We start from the raw sequence: 11,319 nt of genomic DNA, 5'->3' as shown, positions 1-11,319 counted from the left end.
GTAAACTACCGGGCGTAAAAGTAGGATAGAAAAAGCAATACACATAATTATAATTAGTTTTAGTAATAAAAATAAAAATATGAACTAAAATTTCAAAATTTCAAAAAAACATTTTAAAAATCTTAAATAATTCATTTGCCAGATGCCAGATGTGTTCTTGAAAAATGTCGTGTGCATTAATTCTTCTTTTGACACCCTGTTTGCCAACCACTTTAGGCAAAGAGAAGCTTTTGGAATTCTTGACGTACATTTAGACTTGAGGATAAATATTTTCTAAAAAATCCTCAATTCTGAATTAGATGCAGGGAGTTTTGGAACTGACGGATCAAAGATCTAGCTGCAAGTACATGAATAATAAAATTAAGAACGATCGATTTGTATTTTCTGTAAAAGATATTTAACAAAATGGCCGCTATACGCTGTACAGTGTACACTGTACAACTTCAGCTGTTTACATTGGTGTACTGTTTCATATAGATAAATTCAGACAAATTAATCATTTTCGATCAAAAACAGGGTGTAAAGTTTTTCCTACAAATTGAAAACATTAAAAACAATTCCCAATTTTTCATTTCAGGGTTTTCTTCAATTTATAATTTAAATTCTCGAAATATCACTTAATTGTCCAATAATTACCAGTTTTTCATTGAAACATGTTAAAGAATGATGAAGAAAGCATACTTTTTGGAAAATCTTTTAATGTTTGATATAAAGCAGGATTTCAATCCAAAACATTGAAACAGATTGGTATTGAGAATGTTGGAAATGTGTATAAAAATAGTTCTCAATTAACAATTTTTTAGAATCATCATAAGCATGTTATGTTACTCATGGATCAATAACAACTATTTAGAATAAAGAAGATAACTGGCTTTGTTCTTATTGATCAAGTTTAGCAAAATATGACCAATGAGAGATCAGCTTTTATATTTTAAAAATCTATGATAAATGATTTGTGATCAATACTTCCCAATCAAAAATAATCTATTCGAAGGACCAGCCCATGAAGTATTACATTTGATAGGAGAAGATAATATAATCGGGCAACAAGAAATAATTTACTTGCAAGGAAATTGATCTCTTTATGGTATATATGATCAGATAATATCTCTAACTGAAAGCTAACAATATGCAATGAGAGATTATCTCTATCTGAAAGCTACCAATAAGAGATAATGGCATACAAAACATAAAACTGCCTTGCATAATAAAAAAACATTAAATTAAGTTTGATTGATTTGAGTGTAAAGAAAAGTTGCTCGACTCTCCTTGAATGATGAACTTCTATGATTATCCTCTTTCACTTTGTATTATTCAGACTCCATGTTTGCTAGCGTGAAAGAACCAATCTAGTTTAGTTTTCCAGCTTCCACCATGAGCTTCACTGAAGATATTCTAAACAAATTGTTTGAGCATCAATATAAGCATAATCAAATAATAGGGTTTCACAAATTGTTTTCAAAAGATGCAAAAAGGGAATGATTAAAATCATACACTCGCATTTTAACTTTTTTGTTTTAAAAAGTCAAAACATATAATATTTTGTTGGTCTTCGTTCTCTTAGCATTCCATTGATAGTTAATGCTTATTCTTGTTACAGAGCTGTACAAATGTAAATTTTCCAAAACAAAGAATGATTATCCTTCTTATCGTGTATATTAAAAGTTACTTTTAATGCTAATAACAATTAATACTTGTAAATGACGTAAAACAAAATAATTCACGTCGTTTTTCTACCGACGGGGAAATTTCTTAATTTTTCTTATTAGTAAAATTTATTTAGCTAGGACAGTGCATTTAAAATATCTATCAGGGGTGTATATAATTCCAATTTTTTATTCTTTCTCAACATTCCATTGACTCTCTACCTTCCCCTTCCCCAACTACCCTACCTTCACCATACCTTCCCCTTTAACTTCCCTTCCATACTGTCCATGTCCCTTCCGTAGTTACCTACTCCCTACAGTGCGTTCCAAAAAATGTGTCAACTAATATTGTACTTGAGTTTACCGTTGTTTAGCTGAAACTGTTTTGGTTTAGAGGTTAGAAAGGAATTAATACTATTTTTTATTATTTATGTTGTTTTTACTGCAGTACCACAGAATTATGCAAGTAATCTTTTTTCATAGAAATGGGAAAGAAAACACTCTAACCACTTGTGAAAACAAGTTTATCTGGGTCAGGGATATCAATGGATTAAAAAAACCTTATTGCTGGACCACCGACCAGCGTACAATTCAAGGATATTAAATGTAGGTGTTGAGGAACAGAAAAGGTATCCTGAAGGGGAGTTTAAAAGTGCGAAAGGTTGCCATATCCTCAAACTCAAAAAGGTAAATGACAATGAACCCCCATAAGACCATAAAATCACTTTTTGAACCAACAGGGGAGCCTGTAACCCCTAAAATGGCTAGTTGTAAAGTACTGAAAACAATGGGTAGGTTTGTGAAACAGTTCCCTATAGGTCAGGATCAGGAGAACCTAAAAACTGGCTTTTCAAAAAAAGTTAAAGGGGGAGGGGGGGTGATTTTCAAGAAAATAAAATGTGTAAGAAGTTGTCTAACCTGGAAATATTGAAGAGCTTCCTCGTCTGATTTTTCAACTGACAGAGTCTTCCGTAGATATTCAACATCACTGATATTCTGCAGTTCTATAATATTCAACAGTTTAGCATCTTGGGATGAAAAAATGGACGAATAAATAATATATTTGTATGTAATTGTATGGATCCAGTCAAAGGAAAGAACAAGGAAAGATGTTTTCAAGAAAATTTTATTCCACACAAACTATTTTTTTTTTAAATTGGTATTTTTTGAAAAAAAACGAAAATTAAAGATTAGATTTTTTTAATTTTCCCTTAAAAAATAGTGTCTGTTATAATAATTAATAAAGAATATAAATTAATAATAGATAAAATAAATTTAGGATAAATAAAACCTTTCACCATAAACTATCGTTTTACAACATATCTAGAATTTGTGTAAAATCATTTGTAAATTCATTTTTATTTTTTGCTTTTTTTGTGTAACAATACATACCTGAAAACATATTTGATCATAAATCTAACCTGTAATTCCAGTTGGGAGCATCATGGTGAAAAGTGTAATGAGAAGGTTTGCATGTTTGCGTAAAGCCATGTACGCTAAACCACACAACTCCTGGAACCTAAAATATTATAATAACATCAATTTTTTATAAAAGAAATCATAAATATTTTCCCCGAAAACATCGTATTTTTAACTCAAAATATTTGTAAATACAATAAAACAGGCAAGGGTTGAGTTACTTTGAACTTTCAATCTTTCGACTGAACAAAAGTTGTATCTTCCCGTTTTTAGACAACCAACTTCTTTTCTCATCTCAGGGTTGTACAATCTACTTTGTATATTTTCTTGGAAAATATTTTTTTCCTGTACATGTTCTGTAATGTTTAAAATGGTTTTAATTCCCGAATTTGGGCAAAATTATTAAAAAGGAGAACAATTTGTCAATAGTCAAAAGTGATTAGTCAATAGTCAATAGTCAACAGTCAAGAGTCTAGAGTCATTTCTAGGGCACCAAGCGTGGGCTTCAGAATTCTGTAAAATTTATCTGTTTTTAAGTCGTGGATTTGGGAAAGAATATGATTCTGAAAAAGGGGGCAAAAATTTGAGTCTCACAACTAATATACAACCCTGCAATAGTCTAGAGTCAATAGTCTAAAAGTCATTAGTCAATAGTCTAGAGTCAAAGTCAATAGTCTCGAGTCAATAGTCAATAGTCAATAGTCAATAGTCAATAGTCAATAGCCAATAGTCAATAGTCAATAGTCTTCAGTCAATAGTCTCGAGTCAATAGTCATTAGTTAATAGTCAATGCCAATAGTCTAGAGTCCATGGTCTAGAGTCAATAGTCTAAGAGTCAAAAGTCAAAACTCAAAAGTCATTAGTCATTAGTCATTAGTCATTAGTCATTGGTCATTGGTCATTAGTCAATAGTCAGTAGTCCATTATAGTCATAGTAAAGTTTATATTACTTCTCAAACTCGTTGGATTTCCTCGGGTTCTCCTTTCCACCGCTGATCACATAGATAAAATCCTCAGGCAGGACAAACGGTACCCTAGCATCAATCAATCAATTAATATATCTATAAATCAATCAATCACTTAATAAATATATCAAAAAAAGTTAGACCATCACTTAATCTGCAACCAAAGCAAACTTTTCATATAAAATGTGACTTGAAAAGGCAAAATGATTTATGAAATATTTGAATGGAACGAGTTAAAATTAAAAACATAGGGCTCAGTATCTTCTAATATCGCATGAGTAAAATGTACATTGCTAATTTTAAATTTTAAAGGTAAACTGTTTTAAAAAAATGCTGAAAAAGAAAATTAAGGAGCTTAGAATTCAAGTTCCATCTAAAAGCAGGTTTAAAGATAATGTTAATTCAAGTTCCATCTAAAAGCAGGTTTAAAGATAATGTTAATTAGTTAAGTAAAGATAAAGTATCCACCTTTCCCTGTTAATTCCAAATTTCTTCTTATAATGCCCGAGAAAATGGCCGAAGTCAATGTGGAAAATTTGACCCTCCTCGGTCACCATAATGTTGTCCGGATGCCTGAAATAAATTTTCTTTGATGTTTTTATATATAAAAATAAACAAGAGAAGTCCGTATTTAATGATTTTTATATACAGGGTGAGTCAAAAAAAACGATTTGCGGCGCCTGGTGCAAAATTGTGCCTTTTTTGTGAAACTCTCCTGTATGGTGTTTTTTTTTTAATGTTTTTCAAAATTTGTAATTTTTTTTTGGTACTCCAATGGCCCAAAGGAAAATCCGCGAATTTTTTTTTTCTCTCAAAATCAAAAGTTCAGAAAAGCAAAAATATGTATTCATATTATTTCTCTTTAAATCTAAAATATTATTAAGATTGAATCACAGAATCCCAGAGAATTGACAAAATTGTAATAAGAAAATTCTCAATTTTCAGTTCTGGTCTAATTTTTACGGAAAAGTTATTTAAATTCTCAAGTTCCTTTCTTCTTATTATATTCTAAAGTATTAAATATACGCTGTTCAGTTGAAACCTTAAGAACCTTAGAAAAATAATTTTTCCGTAAAAATTATACCAGAACTGAAAATTGCGAATTTTCTTATTACAATTTTGCCAATTTTCTGAGATTCTGTGATTCAATCTTTTTAAAAGTCTAGATTTCGATAGAAACAATTTATTTACACATTTTTGCTTTTCTAATCTTTTGATTTTGAGAGATAAAAAAAAGTTCGCTGATTTTTTTTTGGGCCATTGAAGTACCAAAAAAATTACAAACTTTCAAAAAATATTTAAAAAATGCCCTGTAGGAGAGATGCACAAAAAAGGTAAACTTTTGCACCAGGCGCCGCAAATCACACTTTTTTTTGACTCACCCTGTACTAGACAAGAAAATCTTGTTTGAAGAAAAGTTTCTTAAAATATAAATCTGGTGTACACTGTACACTGTACAATGTACATTTTCTTTTATTAATTAATTGTTTAGTCTTAAAATCAACGATTTTTCTTTTTACATGCTACTTTTGAAATAGAATTTGTATCGATAATTACTTAGTCGTTAATTAACAGACGACTCATTAATCGAGAGAATTTGTTGTTGGTCCTCATTAGTCAGACATTTAGTGATATTTTAAAGTATTTAATTAACCCGTCTGACTACACAAGATACGATTTGTTGCTCTCTGAGCGGATTAAGACTACAAAAGTTGCGACCTCTGGCTAACATTGGTATTGCTGTTTTTTGGCATTTGCCATTTTATGTTGCGCGCCCATGCCCCGTAAAATTCCAAAACAGAGAGAGGGGATTGAATTTTGAAGATCCAGAAATTAGTATTTATTTAGGATTAGGTTAGGTTAAGACACTTTCTGGGCCGAGCGCTGCGGCTAGGACAGGCTAGGGGGCCGAGCGCTGCAGCCACGGGTTAGGTTAAGTTATGAAACTTTCTGGGCCGAGCGCTGCGGCTAGGACAGGCTAGGGGGCCGAGCGCTGCGGCAATAAGTCTTACATTTAAGACCCCACCAGCTGCCAGTCTCTACGCAGGCATCCCACAGATATTATTTTTCTGGATCTACAAAATTCAATCCCCCTCTCTTTGTTTTGGAATTTACGGGGCATGCGCGCGCAACATAAAAAGGCAAATGCCTGTTTTTTACCTGTCTCCGATCCCGAGAATAAACGTGGCGACACAATATCCAGCGCAGGAGGAAGTAAAAGTCTCGATCGCCTGATCAACAAATTATTTATAGTTTATGTCGTCTAATCAAATAATTAATTTTATAGTTTATGTCGTCTGATCAAATAATTAATTTTATAGTTTATGTCGTCTGATCAAATAATTAATTTTATAGTTTATGTCGTCTAATCAAATAATTAATTTTATAGTTTATGTCGTCTAATCAAATAATTAATTTTATAGTTTATGTCGTTTGAGCTGAAAACTTTAGAATGAAATATCCAGATATCCCGTCGAATAATTAATATCCAGTTTAAATATTGCTTGTTCTCCACATGAATTTAAACTCCAGAAGAGTTAACCGATCGGAATTAAGGATATCCAACACAAAAGTTTTCAGCTCTGATCAAATAATTAATTTTATAGTTTATGTCGTCTGATCAAATAATCAAATTATAGACTGTGTCGCTAGAGAAAATAATTAATTAAAAGATTTCGTAAACTAAGAAATAATAATCAAAAACAAGAAAAAACTCATAGAATTGTAAGATACCAAATCCTAGGATTGTAAGATACCAAATCCTAGGATTGTAAGATACCAACCTGTTCAAGCAAGGTTTTATTCTTCTCCCGAATCCATTTAAACAGCTGGGTGTTATCAACCTAATCAAGCAAATAATATTTTACAATCTTTTTTTTTAACTGTTTAAAAAATACGTTTATTCAAAGAGAATAGAAATCTCCCAAGAATATGTAATGACAGTCAACCTATAGGTTTTGGGAAAATCTACGAATTCTAAATTTTTATCTTTTAACAGAGTGAGAAGAAAAAACTTCGCAATTCAATTCATCAAAAACTTCTACAAACTAGGAACAAGAAGTGTTTAGCAAGTCTGAAAAAAATATTTAACCTGAATTGCTGCGAATTTCCCTCCTAGTCGTTGTATCTGATAAACTGTTACAGCGTTCCTTACTACCTCTATCATACCAACCTATAGATAGTAACAAATATTATATAACTAGGCTTTTAGGGAGCTTCGCGCCCATCTTTTATTTCAACTTTTAATTGTGGCTTTCTCTGTGATCATCTTCTCATTGTACAGTATAACACAAAAAAAGTTTGCGGATTTCTTATTATTTTTTTCGCGCATTTTCAAAATTTTACAAAGATAAAAAACTTTTGAACACACATTTTTGAAATTTTGATCATTCATAAACGTTCCCAGGGGTCACGTGAGGTCCCACATAAAATTCGGGTCCGAACGGTCCAGCTGTTTTGACGTTTATTGGATATAAACTAACAAACAAACAGACACCCAGGCAAGCTAAATTTTTATATAGATTAAACATTCATTATATTTTTTACTGGGATGGAATTTGATGAATTGGATAGAGGTTGCTGAACTACCTTCCGCCGGTTCAAATCCTGAATTAAAAGTTAAAGATTCTTGAGGATTTGAATCGGTGATTTGAAGCGGCAGTATGAAGTTCAGCGACTTCTCCAATTCATTAAGTTCCGTCCCTGGTATAAAAATATTTAAGAACAAAATTTATATTCCCGATCTAGATATTTATATTTCTAGATATAAAATCAGTATTGGGGGAAACTAAAATAAACTATCATTAAATACTTTCAAAGATATTTCTTTTAAAAAAAAGAACCTACATTCCTTTCCTAGCTTTACGCTTCCATATAACATGGAATACGTTAGTACTACTCGTCATTCAAAAATGAGTTAAAAAGATATCTCTCTGATTCTTTTAATGAAAGCATTAACTAGCTCAAATCATTATTTTAAGTTAGTGAAGATGTAGAACAAAACAAAATTCGGAGTCTTTTTGGGAAATAATAAAAAATAAGTGTCGTCAGTATTCAGTATTCAGTAATTGTACTTGAGATCATATAAACCCATCTATATATACTTGTCTTGTCTGGGTGTTTGTCTGTCTGTTTGTATCTAATATATGCCAAAACGACTGAACCGATCGGGCCAAATTTTTTTGTGGGACCTCATGTGACCCAAGGGAAGATTTATGGATGATCAAATATTCAAAAATTTGCCTCCAACGAAATTAGATTTTCAATTTTTTTGAAAATTTTGAAAATCCACGAAATCATTTTATGTTCACAATTGAAATAGTAGATAGAGCCTAGTTTCTATAAAACACCACAAGCAATGATGATGTTAATTGTGAGAATGTTAACCTGCGACCCTGTAGCAAGACAAGCATACGGCATCATCCTTAGATTCAGACCTTCACGGTTCCATATACTGTCCATTATACGGATAACCTAAACAAACCAAACATTGAACAAAAATTTCAATAAAAATTATTGATTAAGTCTGAAAAAATGTCGATTTTTGTCACCTGAAGGGTCAGCATATCCTGCCTCAAATCATCTCCGTTCTAAGTCAATATATCAATAAAACAATTGCGTTAAATCTTAAAGAAATTGAACTCGAATAAAACTTAAATTTTCTAATCCCTATCTTTGTAACCTGATGAAACCTTTGATATTTCAAATTATGAATTATGAAACAGTCAAAGCTTTGAAATATCAATTGTTCACACATCCAAAGTTACGAAGATATAGGGATTAGAAACATCAGTTTGAGAGGGTTGAGTAATCATTTCATTTGTTCAGAATTTTAAATTATCATTGAATTAATAAAATCAAACGAGAAAGAAAACGGAAATAAAAACAGGATTTCTTTTATTTGGTTAAATTGATATATTTATTGATTTAATTAAGGATTAAAAAAATGCAAAGGATTAAAAGGGAAAGTAAAAGAGGGAAGACGTTGATAAAATAAAATTGATATTTTCCTTAAATATGATACTGTTGAGCTCGTATCCTTTTATCTTATCAGACAGGGGATCTGGGTTCTTCCACACCTTAGTTAATCCATTTGTTAATTAATAATTAACAAAAGTATTGATTATTGAAAATATCTTAAAACTTTTTGCCATTTAAACATATGAATGTCTGGGGTCTCGGTCAGTTTATAACTATGAAAGTTTAAAACCTTGGCTTTCCCAGTTTGTATATATTCTTTGAGATTAAGTCACAGAAAAGATTGTTTTTTCTTAGTCTGTAAACGTAAAATGTATCTCATTTCTAACGAAGGCGGGGGACGTCTTATTTTTGTCTGTAAAGAAACACGATTGCGCATATTGAATTTATTTTTGTTTTGTCTGGGGTCTCGTTCAGTTTATAACTAGGAAATTTCAAACCTTGGCTTTCCCAGTTTTTTTTTTTTTTTGAGATTTAGAAACAGAAAAGATGATCTTATTTAATCTGTAAATGTATTTTAATATCTCCGATCTAAAGAAAGTAACAACTTTTTCAATAAAAAAAAAAAATTGGCCTTATGATATTATTTAATTTTGTCTGGGGTATCGGTCAGTTTATAACTGTGAAAGTTTAAACCTTGGCTTTCCCAGTTTATATATATTCTTTGAGATTTAGAAACAGAAAAGATTGTTTTTTCTTAGTCCGTAAATGTAAAATGTATCTCATTTCTAACGAAGGCAGAAACGTCTTTTTTTTGTCTGTAAAGAAAAACGATTGCGCTTATTAAATTTTTTCTTTCTGGGGTCTCGGTCAGTTTATAACTAGGAAATTACAAACCTTAGCTTTCCCAGTTTTTATATTTTTTAAGATTTAGAAAGAAAAAACGATAATCTTATTTAATCTGTAAATGTATTTTTTAATCTCCAATCTAAAGAATGTAACTTTTTCAATTAAAAAAAAATGGGCCTAAGGATATTATTTTTTTTTGTCTGAAATCTGGGTCAGTTTATAACTAAGAAAGTTTTAAACCTTGGCTTTCCCAGTTTATATATATTTTTTGAGATTAAGTCACAGAATTTTTTTCTTTTCTTTTTTCTGTAATTATGTATTTTTTATCTCATTTCTGAAACGCCGAAAATTCTTCAATTTATATAAGAAAATAAAAAAGATTGTGTGCTCAGAAAATAAAAAAGATTGTGTTTTTGATATATTTATTTATTGGTTGAGGTCTAAAGAAAGTATGTTAAGTTGATGAGCCCCCCGAAAAGTTAGTATTATAAATATTCTTACCAGCCACAAGGGTTTCTTAGCACTGTCCATTACTCGGCACCTATTTATCTCAAGTTGACCTGCCAAAAAAATGTACTTTTTGCTATAATAGTTTATTTAAAGAAGAAAGAGCTCAGGATGATGTACTACTTAATAAAAATAGTTCATGAATATTATGTCTTAAAATCTGGCTTTATTTACAGTTTCCGAGCATTATTCTGATTTTCAATATAAATAACACAATTTCCATTCTTATATAAGCTACTTTTATATATTGCTTTTCTGTTTAAGCTTTTAAAATGTTTCTTTGAATATTCTTATAATTATTATCAACGATCAACCTACAGACAAAGTACCATTTTTCAGCTTTTTTATTTTTGCGAATGTTGCTTCTAAAAAACTACAAAATGGATTATGCATAATCATAGGTAATCCCGCCGATATGTGCAATATGGACCATAAGGCCCTCCGCAATAGGGTACCCCATAACCGACCAATTTGGGATATTTGTATGATGCAGATCGGAATGAAGTGACATTAAGTCATACAAATTCAGGATTTTTTTGGAGATTGGACCACTTTTACCGTCTGATATACTGATATACCGTCTGCATCATAAAAATATCCCAACTTGGTCGTTTTGGGATACCCTACTCCGCAACTACAAGTAACTAACAACCTAACTAACAAGTAACTAACAAAATTAGTATGCAACAAAACAACTGAGAACTGACCTAGTGAAAGCGTGTGTTCAAGAGGAGATCTGAAATTCTGTAAACTTGCCATATAATCAATCTTCGAGATCTGTTCATACAGATACCTTAACATAAATATATTGTTCAGATATAGTCCTAATATGATTCGAAAGTTACTTTTGAAAACATTCATTTCTGTTTCGAGGATTTTTTTTAATGGAGACGACAGTTTCATATTTTCCAGGAATGTTCGAAAATCCAGCGCCAGCCATGAAAACAAGTTAAATATTAAATATTAATTTAAAAAAAATATCTATATAAAAAAATTATGAAATGTAAACTTTATAA

General features: G+C 30.9%; 1 protein-coding gene and 1 long non-coding RNA gene across 3 annotated transcripts in view; both read right to left on the bottom strand.

The window, feature by feature from the left end:
* Positions 1-360: 360 nt before the first annotated feature.
* Positions 361-1,108, bottom strand: LOC111700389 (uncharacterized). Of its 2 annotated transcripts, none has more exons than XR_002764984.1 (2): positions 1,063-1,108; positions 361-921 (listed from the first exon to the last, which is right to left on the bottom strand). It is a non-coding gene; the product is annotated as an uncharacterized LOC111700389 (long non-coding RNA). The 2 variants fall into 2 exon arrangements; XR_002764983.1 differs by having other exon boundaries at positions 361-939; positions 1,063-1,102.
* Positions 1,109-1,198: 90 nt separating this feature from the next.
* Positions 1,199-11,319, bottom strand: part of LOC111700386 (phosphatidylinositol 4,5-bisphosphate 3-kinase catalytic subunit alpha isoform) — a 44,085-nt gene continuing 33,964 nt past the window's right edge. The window contains exons 30-42 of the mRNA XM_023471272.1: positions 11,011-11,096; positions 10,298-10,356; positions 9,040-9,108; positions 8,581-8,619; positions 8,417-8,503; positions 7,122-7,202; positions 6,814-6,873; positions 6,191-6,261; positions 4,499-4,603; positions 4,016-4,099; positions 3,068-3,165; positions 2,565-2,650; positions 1,199-1,395 (exon numbers count right to left, since the gene is read on the bottom strand). Of these exons, the coding sequence (XP_023327040.1) occupies positions 1,315-1,395; positions 2,565-2,650; positions 3,068-3,165; positions 4,016-4,099; positions 4,499-4,603; positions 6,191-6,261; positions 6,814-6,873; positions 7,122-7,202; positions 8,417-8,503; positions 8,581-8,619; positions 9,040-9,108; positions 10,298-10,356; positions 11,011-11,096 (1,006 nt within the window). The 3' untranslated portion in view covers positions 1,199-1,314. The remainder of the gene's footprint in view (positions 1,396-2,564; positions 2,651-3,067; positions 3,166-4,015; positions 4,100-4,498; positions 4,604-6,190; positions 6,262-6,813; positions 6,874-7,121; positions 7,203-8,416; positions 8,504-8,580; positions 8,620-9,039; positions 9,109-10,297; positions 10,357-11,010; positions 11,097-11,319) is intronic.

This window comes from Eurytemora carolleeae, unplaced genomic scaffold (assembly GCF_000591075.1).
Source record: "Eurytemora carolleeae unplaced genomic scaffold, Eaff_2.0 scaffold352, whole genome shotgun sequence".
Taxonomy (NCBI): domain Eukaryota; kingdom Metazoa; phylum Arthropoda; class Copepoda; order Calanoida; family Temoridae; genus Eurytemora; species Eurytemora carolleeae.
Note: the sequence above shows the minus strand (reverse complement) of the source record. Positions and strands in the feature narration are given on the sequence as shown.